Consider the following 16742-nt stretch of genomic DNA (forward strand, 5'->3'; position numbering starts at 1 on the left):
GCTTTCATCGGCTTTCAGTTACTCTTGACACCGATGCCTTGGATAAACAATACTGCGGAACGATTTATAATCGCATCGTGTGGTCGTTAGGAGTATAGACGTTTTCATTTTCTGCTTTCTCCTATGCTCGGGTGCGCCTGTTCAAACTTTAGTGGCTGGAAAGCAAATTGTGTCGTGTATAACGTCGATTTAGATGCTACGAAAGCGGCGCACGATTGCTTCACATTCATTATTCTAATTACAATGTACATTTTGCATCTCTTAGTTTCACGAATAATGTTGCAAGCACGCGTGTACAAAGAGAAATGAATATTAGTATACATAGTTTTTATTATATGTATCTGATCGCCACATATAATATTCTTTCGCGCATAATTCTTCGCTTTCTATCTTACTTTTGACACTACTTTCTCTGTTTCTAGCTTTACCCTACTAAATCAAGTACAAAGATTTGTAAAGAGCATTTATCGAATAACGGTAACACAAAAAACTGTGCAGGCAAAAGGTTAAAATAAAGAGAAAGTATTAGATGCACTGTAATAAACATGTTAATAAGCGGAGTAACATAAAGATTTTTATTTAACATAAATAATAAAATACATATATACAAAATAGATAAATAATATTAGTTGGATTAAAATTGGATTTAAACTTTCCTAAGTTCTTGCTATTCTTGCTATACATATAACATTTATACTGATGAGTCATCAGTATAAATGTTAAACCGGTCGAACTAGGACAGTGGTTTCGCAATGACAAAGTAGATTACATCTAATTTTGACACAGACGAATTGAAACTTTCATTAGCGCGCTTACTGACGGTAGAAAAAGACTTGTATGCGATCAAATTTTTGTGCGATAGAAACGGATATTCACATCTTTGTTATCTATTTACCCGTTCAACAAAATAAATGCGATTGTATTGATGATATAAGATAACGGCAGATACGATTAAATAATATGAGCACATTTTCTTTAGATATACAAAAATTTTTCATTATATATGTATTAACATGCATTACTAACACTATGTATTAACATGCAATAATATGAAAATAGTGTTGCTGGAAGATATCGTTCTCACCGCGCACCGTCAAGAAATAAGCAGGACAAACCCGATCAGACACAAAGTAGTAGTTATAAAGAAGAATGACATGAAATTGATTAACTGCTTGTACTCACCGCGAATTTGTTTCAAATATTTTTCATTTCGCAAGTATCCGTTTTGCGATTCCAGCACGGTCTGCAAACATCCTAAGTTTTCTTTACATGCAGATTCCACTTCGGCCTATTAGGGATAAAAAGGATAAATTCCATTAACTAACGTGTCTGTTCTGTCATGACACAGATCAAATATAAAACAGTGCATCTAATTAATCATTTTATTACACTATTTTATTATCTTAGTTAATAAAAAGTAAACGAATATCTCCTATGATTAAACAATCTTCCCACAATATCGCGATTATAAAATTTGCTATGCAAAACTTTCAGAAATAAAGAATCATGCACATAATTAAAGAATAGTTTTGAAGTTTTTAAGAATGTAGTCATCACAATCCAGAAGAATTTTTTTTAAGAGGAAAGAGTAACACACAACGGTGCAAACCTTAATATATAAATTAATCAAATGGTACACATAAATCTTATTTATGTTACACGAACACAAGATTTTTTTATGTCCTTAAGAATAATTGAAATTATATATTAAAATGTAAATATAATATAATTTGTAATCACTTATTAAAACAGTTATGTTTTATGTGTTATTGCTATAGGAGAGGAGACAATATTATAATCAATGCAAACTTAAATAAAATTAAACAACTTATATTTCATGCGTTTATACAGTATATATGCATACGACGTGCAAACTTAATAAAATCACTTACGAGATAAAGCGAAATAACGGATAAAGCGTATAAGGGATGAAGTAAAAACCGTACTCCAGAAGCGTCTACAAAATGTTACGGAAACAGGGCACTGTATTGCAAGGATTAGTAAGAAAATACGTACAAGTTCTGTAGGAACTGCGCCAGTGGATCTTACGAAAGTATTTTCAGCAAGTATAAGCTGCGCTTGTGAATTTTCCGCAATTTTCCGTAAATCTTCCTCGTCATTATCGCTATCTTCCGTACTGTAATCGATTTCCTAGAATATAATCACAATGCATGAACGTTTGATTATATAATGCACGACGCCTCCTTGGAATTCATGCAGAACGTTACATAGATACAATACACATACAGATGCACCGTCCATGAACGCATTAGAGTCATACAAAGCATTAGATCATTTATGTTAGACATTTTTTATTTCTCTTTCTTTTTTTCTATAGTATTATCAAAGATAAATTCTTGATTATTTACAGATAATACGGTTTTATTATTGCCATTGTATTGTTGTCTCAAGATTTGATTTATCAATATAATATTGCAATCGTCAATAGACTTTAACAGAGAAAGACTATAGTTCAATTATTCACCATACTTATTTTATAGTAAGGGCAATTAACATTTTAATTATTATAACTTATATTAATAAAACATTACCACAAAATCTACATGCAATTAGTATATAATATTGCATAACCATATTACGAAAAATAAAACACTTATATAATTGCTTGAAAAGTTTATTTGTTGTAACTATAATTTAAGATGATAATGCTTTATTTGAGTGTATCTGTATCGATGTAATGATTGGACATGTATTGATCAATGTTAAAATGGCACAATATTCAATATAAATACATAAACATTATTAATATGGTTAATTCACAATTACACATATTAAATCTGTACTCTCTTTTCCCTTTCCCATAAAGGTTTTTTTTTAATGCAATGATGTAACGATTGGACATGTATTGATCAATGTTAAAATGGCACAATATTCAATATAAATACATAAACATTATTAATATGGTTAATTCACAATTACACATATTAAATCTGTACTCTCTTTTCCCTTTGCATAAAGGTTTTTTTTATAGAAAAAATATAGATACTTGATCGAGACAGTATAATAACAAGGGACCTACATGGTACGTGCGAGTCTTAGGCAATGGCGAACAAGCAGGAATTGCGCTTATACTAGATGCGCATTCCGACTGGCTATCAAGAAAGTTTCGATAGTCATCTCCAAAATCCAACAATCGTCGAGCCGTTTCTACATCTAATGGCTCGCTGTAAGGTTCGCTCATATATTTCTCCTGCGAATCAACGAAGATTGATCAATGTAGATAAAGAGACAATACTTTTATAAGTTGTTATTTTTAATGCTATGCAATTTTATATTACCACATAATTATCCCAGGCCTGTTCGGATAATGAATTGTTACCGAGACTGTTCATTTCTACGTCACTGTCTATATTCAACTGCTGATTGCCTAGCTCTTTGCTATTCAGCGTGGTGTTCAATATATCATTATTGTAAGCGAAGTGTCCTTGAGCACAATCACGATCCTCGCCTTCCGTCTCCAACGTGGAAGCAATTGACTTGCAGCAAAGTAACCTGAGGGGTGTAGAATTATTGACAAGCGTCTTTTCTACGTGTAATTGTTGATGGACGGTACAGCCTGAGAAAGACCCAGATTTAACGAGAGTCGTGGAACGACTATGGCAGTTTTCTTTCGAAACTATATGCGTTGTGCGATTTAAGTTCATTTTGCGAGACGAGCGTTGCTGATTCGAGCTGCCATCGCTTCCCGCTGAATGATGATTGGCGTGCGCACTTTCCGAACTAGATTCACTCTTACGGCCCTAAATAAATGCAAATCAATAATTTTTATCATCCTCGACTTAAGTTTGATCTACAAAACAACTCGAGATACGAAGTAAGAAATACATTTAACGAAAACTAAACAAAAAAAACTAATTCGGCAAATATATTAACATTTTTTATAATCAAAATCTTCCTTACCAAAGTCTTCTTACGCAATCTATTTTTCTTTCTGCGGAATGATATATTTCTAGCTACGCGATCGTCAGAACATATAAGAGTCTCTTCTAATAAAGTAGATGCGGAATTATTAAACGACTTCCGTGATCCTCTGCAATATAACGATATTCGATAACAAACTTTTATTTAACACGGAAAAGTAACAATGGATTAAAAAAAAACACAGGTAAAAATGATTAAAAACCAATGTACTTACGCAGCATCGAAAGATACGGATTTTGTAGGTGGGGTCGCGACCAACTGATGAAGCGCAGTCTCGGATATGGAGAATGGTAAAATGGGATTGTTTATCTGAGTTAAGGTAGGATTATCTCCGATTTGCGAGATACAAGAAACGCTCCACGGCCTAGATCCTTTCGCTTTTTGTCTCGATCGCATTACGACCTTCGGCGTACTCTCGTCAGGAGTTAGCTCGTTGACGGGCGTTTTCTGGACGCAATCGAGTATCTCTTGTGAAGGGGATTGCGATATACACGCGAGAGCACCTTCGAATCGGCGGTAGGTCGCGACGCTACTCTGCAAATCATCTGACGATATCGATTGTCTTTCTCCATCGGACTCCTCCGTCGTGTATTCACCGCTGGCGTCACAGCTATCTAATGGCTGTAATATACGCGCCGTTATACGTAATTGTGTCACGTGTTATGTCTTCTTGCAAAATCCGTAATAATCTTTACACCACAAATAGTATATAATTTTAGATACGTAAAACTTTTATGTCAACTATGATAGTAATATTTGATTCAATCCAAGAAAAAAAGATTCAATTTAACTTAGGTCGTTTCCTATTTTTCTAGAAATCTATTGATCTAATTTACCTGCGATCTGCCCTCGTAACTTCTCGACGCGTTCAACTTCAACCATTCTCTCACGCGCGCATACTTAGCTCGATGATTGTTCGTTATGTTTTTCTCCTCGAATTCTAACTGCGGAAAAGTGCGCGAGGCCTTATGTCTTTCTTCGCCGATCAAGTTTTCAACTTCTTTGATCAACCTTTCGATACTTGATTTATCATTCTTCTTTTCATCGTCGCTATCTTTTTGCTGAGCTTCCCGGTCGTCACGTTCCGTTTCTTTTTCGTTACCTAGACTCTTTTTTTGCGCAAAATGCATTTTTTCTGAGATATCGACCCGCGGACGCTCGTCAAAATCCAGACGAACCACAACGTTCGTTCTTCGCTGCTCCGAAACGACAAACGAGCTGTTTCGATGAGCAGGAGTGTAAGTCCACTCCTCCTCGGAGGAATCCTCCACTGTGTTGGACGATTCCTGGACTAGTTGACTACAATCTGCCTCGGAGTCGGTGTCCAGATGCTTAAAGTAGAAGGTAGCGCAGTTCTTCGATTTTCTGTCGGACCTAAACATCAGGAAACAATGTCTCGTGTCGGTTGTTACTTCGGCGGAAGCCAAGGGTAACCGGAAAGTGAAGGGATAAGGAATAATCAGTTCCCGAGCAATCACCATTTTACCGTTACGAGATAGCGAGGTAGGGAAAAAAAAAGAAGAACATGTGCAACTCACATGTTGAACGAAGCAGCCTCATCCGTTGCCCCGCGTTTCACAAGTTCGCTCGTCCGCAGACCGTTATTCGATTTTTCTGTACTTTCGATTTGCACGGTGCTTGCCGCGTCGATTTCGTCGCACGTCCCCTGCATCGCCGCCGTCGACGTCGTTATCGGCACGGTGTCCGGTGTGGGCGGCATGTCGTGTTGCTCGCTGTCGCTCGCTCCGCTTTCCTCGACGTCACCCTCTTCCCCGCGGTCCCGCGCGATACACGTAATGGAACTGGTGGCCTCTCGTTTTGCCGGTTCGTCGGACCTTGCGTCCATCACACCCAGCTGACACAATTCATCCTACATACCGTAGAAAGCGTGTGTATCAATTATATTGATATTGATAGCGAACATTATTTGCGCGTGCATTATCAGTAAATTCTTGCTTGAAAAGACGATCAATTATCGGACAAGATTTCTAGAAGATTAATTTCATTTCTATTTTCAAATTTCTATATCGTTTTATTCAGAAGCGAAATGAATAGTGAAATGATTCGCTGATGAAAAGGAGTGCATCACTGTATTGATCAAATACAAGTTTTTTAACGCTAAATGATATATCGGTGTATTAAAGTGAAAGAATAACTTGAGCCTATGGGATATCTATGATTTCACTAGACGCTACTTTATTGGCCTCTCGCAAGACCATTCCGTCCGACACGGATGTCACGGTTTTTGCTACAAATTCGACCGCTACTTTTTGTCAAGATCATCACGTGGCGTACAGACTTCTCACTGTACATGCGTGCCCGATTCGTTTTACAGAAGCCGTTCTTCTTCGCAGCCTTCGAGACTTAGTCCACTTAACACATTCGGATACGCGGCTCTTCTCTTAGCCTACGCGACGTAAAGTGGTGGTAACAACGCTCCTCTTATCTTTCGTTAAGGCTAAAAGATGATTTTAGTTTAACTCCCGCAGTTGCGCGAGATTCCAAAGAGGAAGCACAATTCGCGCAGACGTACTTTGCTCGCGACGCGCTCATCGAGGTCTATTAAGCGTTAATGAAAATTCCCGTCTATCGTAGTAATGTACAACGACAATAAATTAATTACAGCGAGATCCGCCCATTATCGTTCGCATCGAAAAAATGCCTACGGTACTACGATCTCAGAGAGTAGAGCTAATAATTTCTATGCATGAATCGCGCAGCGCTCGAAAACCGGGTCAATGACTTGTAATAGTCGTGTTTCGCGACAGCAGAATGGAGAACAATAGCGGCTGTCAATTCGTGGAACAACTACGTTAGAACACTTCCCGTCTTTTGCAATTATTTTGCGAAAATTGCTGAAGATAGAAGAACGCGAGATAAAAACGGAAGATCGATATAGATTTTATGCGCACCATTTTATAAGGAGCATCGCAAAAGAGACTTATCCATTTGATCTAAATTTATATCTGAACTTTTTTTTTTAGTACCGATATCGTTGCGTGACGGAGTCACTCTTATCTTCCTCAGATTATTCTACATCCCGCTGGAAGACAAATATAACTTCTGTCAGTCGCGTGATTCATTCCCGGCACGATTCCTATAATATTTCCATAACGACACGGCTCTTCGCTGCTCGCTATGCGGTCACGACACAGAGTTACGGGGACGGGTAACGTTTCAATTCGTGAATAATTGGATCTCAATCGAAATCGCGTAATCGAGCCTCACGGGCTCGTCCCTATACGGGTGCTCGATGAATTCAAGCGTACCTCGAAATACGATCCTTCGCCGACGGATTGATTCTCGGAAAAGGCGTCGCTGTCTGACTGCTCGGTCCTCTCATTGGAGACTGGATGATCGCGGTGCTCGGATCTCGGGCGTCCGGCAACGCGCTTCGCGCGTTCGGTGCGCGCCGAGCGAGCGGACTGTCCCGGCGATTCCGCTCCGGAGCCGCGCGATCGTCCGCGGCTGAGACGAGGCTGTTTCGTGACTGGTTCCTCGTCGCTGTCGTTACTGCAGCCGTTAGACACGGCGTTCTGAAACATGAAATCAATATCCCTTTTACTCGATAATCGCCAACGTTTCACCGATCGGAACAAATTTGTCGGATTGTTCGCGATATCTCTGCACCTCTCGTTGTCGTGTTCCGAAATGTTGAACGCTTCTGCGTACGGAGACTTATCTTGTTTTAATAAAGTTTTATCGCTTACTATCAGCACGACTGTGTCATACGACGCGGTTGGAATTAATGAGAAAGAGAGAGAGAGAGACACAGAGAAAGAGATATGGTTGGCCGAACGCTTGACGCATTACTGAGTTACTCTGTCCAAAGACCGGATCTTGTACCTTCGACGGGATACCTGAGGCAGGTCCCATAAAAGAAAATCTCTCGACAGGATTTTAACAAGTTTAAACAGGTAAAGGGCAAGGTAGGGATAGCGATTGGAACGGCAGGTAAGCGTGTCGGATATAAGAAATCGTATGCGCGTTTGCCGCCTGTGTAGAATATCAAAATTAATATTCTAATATTAGAATTAATACACAAGAATATTAGAATTAATACACAATCAATTATGTTACTCGATCGATATTATATACGTTATAAGAGTTATTTAACCCTCAATTAGCACACCTCGATTGGACCACCTCAAATGCCACACTGCTGGTGAACGAAAAAAAAGTGGTGCGAATTAGCACATGTGTGCTAATTGAGGATTAACAATATACAAATATTGCTTTTTTACATTGAATAAATTTTCTAGGTCAATTTATCTCGCGTCTATCTCATAAACTCTCACAAATTCGTTTATCAAACTAATTCAATCTCAAATTGAATTTTCATCTTATCAATGGTCTTTCTACTCTATTTGTTGATGCGTAAGTCATTAAGTTTAATGGAAGGAAAGTTATTTCATTAAAGAGGAGTGTCCGCGGTGAGATTTGAAATATCGCTTTGCCTAGACTGGCTTAGAGTTTTCTTTCTGCGACGAGCAACAAAATAATGGCCGTGACTACTCAATATACTATTCTTAATGGCCGTCAATTGTGAAACATCTCCGTCAATTGCGCGCACTAGCAGATTATTGCTCGGCTCCACCCTTTATTTCCTGACATCGCCCATTCGCTCATCCTCGTCGATCGATATTGTCGGACGCGTTTTCCCACAAGTTTCAGTTTAATTACTACGATCAGCGGTGTAGTGGGGGGCGCGAGATACCGATGAAGTTTAATACGAAGCGGTGGAATGAGCACGGCGTTCCATATTTTAATTATAATTTATCTATACGCTATTTGTATTTCAATCACCTTTACACGTTTTTCTCGCTTTGGGCGATTACACTCTGCAACTCTGACTTAAAAAAAAAAAACAAATCACGGAGTGAGAGAAAAAAGTCTCATAATTATCTCTGAGAAAATTTAATGCCTCCGTTCGTAAGTATGCCGTTTAATCGCGTCGACTCTTTACATTACATCTCAAGTAAGATATAGAGGTACTCTTTCATGAAAGGTAAGAGACGAATAATAGAACCGTTACCTTATTTCTTATATGAGATACGCGGTTTTCAATGTGACACTGCCACTCCAGGACGCGTAGACACAGAAGCTGCCAATGTAGCTCCAATGACGTTACTATTCCCAAAGGCGAGGATTGCTGTTTCTTCTTTCGCTGCTGTTCCTGCTCCTGTTGCTGCTGCTGTTGCTGCTGATGCGCGAAAACTTTGTCTCCCAATTTGGCAACCGATCTGACGATACGCCTGTGCGCCTCTATATCTCGTTGGAGTACCTGCGTAAACAGAAATTACCTTTCGACTAAGAGAGAAAAATCAACAGGAAAATCGAGATATTTGCAGATTTTAATTGATCTCCATAGATCACAACGTCTAGATCTCACGTCCAGATCCTACATCCGCAGGTAGCTATTAGAAAACGCGAAGCGTCTAACAAGTAGTTACGATCAACGACACCGATGATGATTAATAATGCGAAGCGAGGACCAGGCGGATAGATACGCCGATCGGTGTCCGGCGAGGAAAGTAAGCGCGCGGCTTTAGGAAGCGTGTACCGTGCAAAAACATGAACCGACACCGCGCGCACGCCAACCAGGACGTAAAGGTTAAATGCGCGCGTACACATAAAAGAAACGCTTAAAATTCTTTATTACTTCCGCGAAGTGAGTCAAGCCGCCGAGTCGTTGGTCGATAAGTCCAGGCTCATTTTCTCTCTCTCTCTTCTATCTATATCTATCTATACTTCAAGTTAACGCGCGCGCGGTATCCTAGCTCCAGATCGCCCAGCGCTTCGAAATCTCCTCGGGAGACAAAGGTGTTGGAATATCACCTCCGTCCACCGTGGCCCGTATTAGCCCACTTTCTCTGATAGATTGCATATGATTATGTGTGATTGTTCTACTTATCTCGCGGTACGACGCCGCGCCGCGGCCGTCGTTCCGCGAGCAAGTCTGTATCGCAGTTTGCTTTCACGCGGCGCGCACTTCTCGTACGACCGACGCCGCTTCTTTTTTATCTTTCCTTTTTCTCTTCCTTCCTTTTACATCGCCTCATCTCGTTGTCAATTTCTCATTCGAACAAAAGAAACGGCACAACGGCGACGGCGAGGAACCAGGTCTCGTTATATGAAAGCGCGGAATATCTCCCCGACAGGATGCGAAGTGCGTGCACGCATAAATCAAGCTGCTCAGCTTGGACGACTCTATTCGCGGAACCTTGGCTATTTTGCTATTAGAATCAGTCCCCGTGGGAATAGAATCACGGATTACGGGAATTTTTGTTTATATACATATTTACTCTCTCTCATAATACCGCGAATGCGCCCTACGACACGAAGGTGCGCAGAATCAGTGTAAATGCGCACCGACAATCATGATAAATCTTACGCTTTTAATTGTTCATATGAAACATTGAATGTTTATTATGTTTTTATCATTAGACAACTTTACAGTAGTTTTTGCATGAGCGCATTAGCGTAAGCGACCGAATTCGCTATATATTTTTATGTCAAATAATTAATTCAATATAAATTGATGTTATTTTCGATCTTGGGCATTTTATTTTATATAATATTATAATATTTCTGATTTTAGTGTCATCATTATTATAAAACATTTAATGTGCAATTCGTGCCAGTTACAGGTGCTGCACCGTCAGTTTTGAATTTAGATACGACACGCACGAGTATGACAAAACTTATCAAACTTATCAATAGAAAGAGTTAGTATATATCGTAAGAAGGGGGATATCGGCATATCTTGTTGATACCGAACGTTTCGTCTCATATTATATGAAAATGCAAGAAATATCTTGACGGAGATCGGCACAACTTTCCGTCGACATTCCGCCTCGAGCGCGCGGAATGTATATATGACCGCATGCGTGGAATGTGATAAGGAACAAGTGGGGTGGCTCGTGACAAAATGTGTGCTAAGGAGGCCGTAAAGGAATGAAATCTATCGCACATGCGTTACGCCGCGATCTTAGCAGCGGGCGCGCTTTAGCTTTCATGGGAAAGTTTAGCGACAGATATTAAAGAATCGTAAAGAGCGAGTTGCGCCATGCATACGTGCGAGCGTGTGTGTATGTATATGTGTATACGTATGCTGAAAAGAGAAACACGACCAGCCTTATCCAAGGTAGGGTGTAATTTATAGTTGAATCCATAGCGAGACGCAGCTGCATGATGTCAAGCTGCCGCGTGGAACGCGAGACGGGGAGACGCTGCATCGGTGGCGGTCCACGAATGCCGATTGCCGGTTGTTATTGACATTCAGCGATACCGCGGTAGTTTCACGCCACGGAATGAAATATGTGACGTGTGCTACCAGTCACAGATTATTCCGCTTATCTATTATATTTGCAATATTTGCATATATAACGGACAGATATATTCGCAGATCTACGCTATATTCATTTTTTCTTTTTTATAGCAAAGGTTTATACCATCCGGGGAAAAGAAAAGCTCTCAAGCATCTCAAGAAAGACGGAAAGGATCTCGCGCGTTGCGATCGAGATCGAGAAAATTGCGGAAATAAATCGGGAATAAAATTTATAGAATGAGAAATGGAGAATGTGTAAAAAATTGGAAAGTTATAATAAACAAAATTGTGTAACGAGAAAATTATTTCCCGCACGATTATTTATGAATGAAATATGCGTGAAGAGAATATTCTTTTCCCGAGATGGAAATTAAAAGCGGCTGGTCTTTCCAGCTCCTCGACTGGTTTCTATCCTATACTTGTCGTCGGCTCATCTCAAGTTGAAGGTCCCGACGTTGACGTTGGGGCAACAACCTTGGTACGTTGCGGCTTAGAAAATCCATCGCGTTGGAAAAAATCAATGTGAAGGTCAACCTGATCACTTTTCCTTTCGCCAATAACAGCTTCGCTCACGACGAAACGTCGTCGCTATTTTTACGGCATCTATATCTTCGTGACAATGACATCGTGGAAAGCATTACGCGACGCGTAACAGGAAGCAGGTTGTGCGGGCGAACGTAACGCATGACGACGATATAATGTCATGCAAGATGCGGGCTCTCAAAGACACGCGATGTGCCTGTCTCCCAGACAGTCCGTAATCCTGTCGCGCGGCCAGTGATAATGTGTCCTTATGTCGGTCGACGATGACGAGTGAAACGACCAGCCGGCCGCGGCGTGTCGAATCACGCGAGAACCCGCGGCGATAGTAAAAGTAGATAAGAGCGATTCTATGCATTGAATAATTCAACGAACCTGATATTATCACACGTTACGAAATTAACAATCATTATTGCGAGAGACATAATTGAAATTTCTACGTGACGAAATGGAAAATCTGTGAGATTCCGCCGAGGCGGAGGCCTGACAAATTAGATTTCTACGTGATAAAACGGAGAATAAAATCTCGACGGCGCGCGCGGCGATCAGACAAGTCATAATGTAGTGTTACGCTTTACGTTTTAATCGAAAGCGCCAGGGTCTTGAATACCCGGAGTATATACGAGTCTTGGATGAATTAAATTGATAGTGGCGTGGCGCGGATATGTTCTATTATCTAATACACGCGATATAACGCGATATATCGTGGCGGCGCGCTTGTCAAAATATTGTCGGCTTATAACGTTAGAACTTTTACGTTGCACAAGTACAACGTCTCGGTTTTCAGAGCATGACTTGTCCGTACACCGTTCGCGTTCCGAGCGTATCGGTTTCGATCGATGGAAAACATACCGTGGAGATCACGCGGTATCGTGACTAGCGAAAAATCGGGACGATATCACCACCAGAATGGAGATTAATCTGAGACGAACGAGCGCCGATAACTCTCTGGGCGCGGCTGTACCTTCGAGCGATTCGAAGACCGACGCTGGCTGCTGGATCGCTCAAATTGTTTCGAAGAATAGATCAGCCCATGATAGGTTCTCTACATAGGTTCTCTACTGGGTGTTCCGGCTAAAAATGGGGACATTTGAATACTCGCGTTATTCGATCACGTTAAATCGTGAAAATTACACTTTTAACTTTTATAAAAACGTGCAGTTTTCATAAAAGTTTGAAATAGTAAAATTGTTTTAAAGAAAATTTCGTACTTTGGTATATTCCGTGGTAGCGAAAACAATGATATTTTATTTTGTTCCGGGAACAGTTCTTCCAAGTTCTCTTTAGAAGCAAGATAATCTGCGCAATTATATGTAGCCAAGAAACTTTCCATCTTAAAAAAAAATGTATATTCTAATTCCCATTTATTATTTCAGAATTTCTATATTAGTTATATATACGGAAGGTAAAGAGTCTTTCGTCGAGAACGCCCCATATATTTCCGACCAAGTCGCAGAAGAGCGCTGTTATTACCGTGCCGCTTCTTTCAATCCAGGTTGAAAGGCTCTATCGAGAAATCTCTTTCGGCATACAATCTAATCATGATTTATCGACACGCTCTGTACGATGAGTAAGACTGTCTACTGCCACCGCTTGGAGAAAGTTAATTTGTCATTACTGTCATTATGTTTTGCCATGTAAAATTTTTTCTTCACCATTTTTATGCAATTTTCTTTTTTGTTAACGTCCCCCCAGATAAATTCTCGCGCTGCACCAGGAAACGATTATTTTTCAAACGTTGCCTTATACGGTGCATCTCCATCGACGAACGGTGCGAGCGCGCCAATATTCATTAAAGCAGTTAATGTCCTGTTAAGAGAAGGACTCCTCCAATCTTCATCGATTCACGAGGCAGGATCAAGTTTCTACTTTGTGTGGGAAAGAGAAAGTGTACACTCCGGTACTAATTTCTTCACCTCCGTGTAGTCTTGCGTTTATTCCTGAAAAACGATGTCACGGTACGTCGCGGTCTGTTATTTGAGGTCGCACTGGTAAACGTGGAAGGTTAAATCGCAGGCAAAACGTGGTAATCGTCTGGTCTGAGGCTCAGACCACCGGCACTTTGTGCGTTCACTAAGCGATTTTTACTTCCGTAACCAGCGGGACGTGCCGACGCTATCTAAGAATTCAAGATATACCCAAGGTAACTGTGTACAGCCGCTGCGGCGCGGTACACGGTAATAGTTTCGCGAGTCTAGCGGTAAGCCTCCCACACGGTATATTTTGCAACAGGCACGTAGAAAAATATACGGTGAATTCACATTCGTATCATTCGCGCATTTGGTATATTATTTTATCTCGGCAAAATCTTACGGTTTCTCGTTCCCTTTTACGTAATTTCCTTCTATTACATATTTTTTTACTATATCTAGAAATTGTAACTACTCCACTTCTTCTTTCTTCCTTCTTTCTTCTATCCTCGACGCTTCTTCTTAACGCTTCTTATATAGCTATACTTTTCTCTCTTTTAGTTTTATTTCTACACGTTCTTCCTGCATTTTGTATATTTTTATTTCACTATACATTTTCCTTTACGCGCGTTCTATTACTCTTTCGTTCTTAGAAAACTGCTCCCAGAATGTAATAAACTACAACTCTTACCACACTACTCCGATATACCTGAAACCTGAAACGAATCAATTTATTACGAATATTACGATATCGTAAATTTAATTTTAATGATATAAAAATAACGCATAATCTAAACGTGTTTTTGAAACTAACGCGTATTTCTTGCAAGTCTGGGAGCCTCTGTAGCTTGAAGGATACGCTACAAGTTCTATCCAACTCGGAAATGGTGGTCACATCAGTGTTCCTAGTTAACGGGTGACGCCAGGCGAGTGAGTCAGCGCACCCATACACGCAAAGGCAAATGACTCTATAATATGACGAGTACAATGAAAAAAAAGACGCATCAACTTTCCGGCAACGTGGTAATATTAACCTTTCGATTATAGCCGCTACGATGGTGCGCATTCAAAAGATGATTCGTCCGGCGGGGCTTCTATTTAACTGATCCAATTCAAGCCGAGCTGTTCGTGCGGCGCACAAAATTCGCACAGTCGCGGCTTCTATTCATCGTGATTCGTGATATTCTTTTCAATACTTTATAAAACATCCTGTAATACGTCATTTGCAATTCTCTTCAGCAGCATAAGAACAATCATCGCTCTAAGGCTTCCTTTTTTTATGCGGCCATCGAGCTATAATATGTCAAATGCGCTGCGAGGCTTCCCGTGACTTTCGAATATCGGAGACTTGATATTATTCATAATCGCGATCCTTGGAGTAAAATTTCCATTTAAAATTCCTTCTCAATTTCCTCCAAGTTGTTAACGTTAAACAGCTTGATTTAAATCTCGAAACACTTCGATTCGTATATGTGGAACGGAATGCAAATTACGCGGGAGGGAAAAGAGTACCACTGCCAATAATTTACACCCGTATAGGCAGTGCCGCGATAAAGCAATCTCGTTCGGAGCGACAATCAAACAGATTGGTGCATATATACGCACGTATGCGATTTCGCGTCGCAACGCGTTATGCACCGCGCGTAATCGTAAATCTCGCATTCGCGGAGCGCCGTAAAACAAAAATACTTTAGCCGGGGTAAAAATTTTCTATTCCCTTTCACTTACAGTATACACCGCGCGCGTTGGTGACGCAAGCACGACAGCACCGCGAGTTTCCATCGCGGAGTATCCTCGCGATCATGCATCGCGTGCGCGCGATGCATACTTGACGAGTGATTATAGTCTTCGTATATAAAAGAAGATGCAGCCGCGTACCAGAAATCATCCGAACGTTTCATCTTTGGGCGATACTTAGTAATTTAGTCTCGTTTTAAATTCAAACGTAATTTGAAGAGAGAGAGAGAGAGAGACCGAGCCTTTTTAACGCAATATATTCAAATTGCAGGTGTATTGGTGTAAACGCGAATAAGATCACGTCCGGGACCTTCCACTCGCGCAGCTGCTAACCGAGTTATCCAGGCCGTCCTCACCTCATTTCTCGTCGCGTTCTTATTGGGCGTCCCGCTGTATTCCACGGTAGAGCAGCTTCGGTTTTGTCAATGGTCGGATTTGCGGTTTCGCGAGCATCTCGTAAATTTTCGAGAACGGAGTTCTAACGGCGGCGTACCGCGAAAGAATTATACCCGCCTACGAGGTGACCAAATTATGTATCGCTGATAAAGCTCGTAAAGCGTTATATCGTTATCGAACACGTAGCCGTTTGAACTTTGAAATCAAGTTGGTATTGTTTCTATCTACGAATCTGTTGCAATCTTATCGTGAATGTTAACGATTTTTATCACGCGCGGTTATACGAAGACAACAGGCATAGAGTTTACAAAATTCGCATAAAACGAACAATACGAAACATCGTTAAAAGTATCATCGAACATAATCATGTGACGTATAAATACTATATTGATTACTCCATCGATAAATTTAAGATCAATTCCGATAAATTTAACCCGCGATAATATTTCATCACCGCAATGCCTGATGGCGCGGAAGGTCGATTTGTAGAATCGAATTAAACGTAAACATCGGGCAGCAAAAGGTATATTGCAGTTTCACTTGTGCACACTGCGTTTTGCATAATCACACGGATGTCGTATCAATCGCGAATCTAATCTGCACACTTAACGTTACGCACGATACGCGGGGATAGAAAACGAGAATAATTTCCACCGCGTGGCTTGAACTTGCCTCGCCACCAACTCGATCTATTTAAAATCTGTTACAGCGCCGCTCGCGAAAAATCCGTCTTACGTTTCTAACGCGAGAGATAGTTTTTCTCTCTCTCGAAACGAGGGCAATCGTTCTAATGTCGCGCGAGTATGGAGTTGCGTGTGATGTGACGAAAGGCCGTGTGCGCGCTTCCAAAAATACTCTCAACTGGTTCAAAAGCCAAACGGCTACTG

General features: G+C 40.6%; 1 protein-coding gene across 1 annotated transcript in view; it reads right to left on the reverse strand.

Moving 5' to 3' along the window:
- Window positions 1-16742, reverse strand: part of LOC139813785 (uncharacterized) — a 43471-nt gene that overhangs the window by 20707 nt on the left and 6022 nt on the right. Inside the window, exons 7-16 of the mRNA XM_071779498.1 lie at window positions 8978-9226; window positions 7212-7478; window positions 5481-5812; window positions 4779-5316; window positions 4157-4563; window positions 3922-4051; window positions 3300-3761; window positions 3041-3211; window positions 2017-2151; window positions 1183-1288 (exon numbers count right to left, since the gene is read on the reverse strand). Of these exons, the coding sequence (XP_071635599.1) occupies window positions 1183-1288; window positions 2017-2151; window positions 3041-3211; window positions 3300-3761; window positions 3922-4051; window positions 4157-4563; window positions 4779-5316; window positions 5481-5812; window positions 7212-7478; window positions 8978-9226 (2797 nt within the window). The remainder of the gene's footprint in view (window positions 1-1182; window positions 1289-2016; window positions 2152-3040; window positions 3212-3299; window positions 3762-3921; window positions 4052-4156; window positions 4564-4778; window positions 5317-5480; window positions 5813-7211; window positions 7479-8977; window positions 9227-16742) is intronic.

Source organism: Temnothorax longispinosus, chromosome 5, assembly GCF_030848805.1.
Source record: "Temnothorax longispinosus isolate EJ_2023e chromosome 5, Tlon_JGU_v1, whole genome shotgun sequence".
In the NCBI taxonomy this organism is placed as follows: Eukaryota; Metazoa; Arthropoda; class Insecta; order Hymenoptera; family Formicidae; genus Temnothorax; species Temnothorax longispinosus.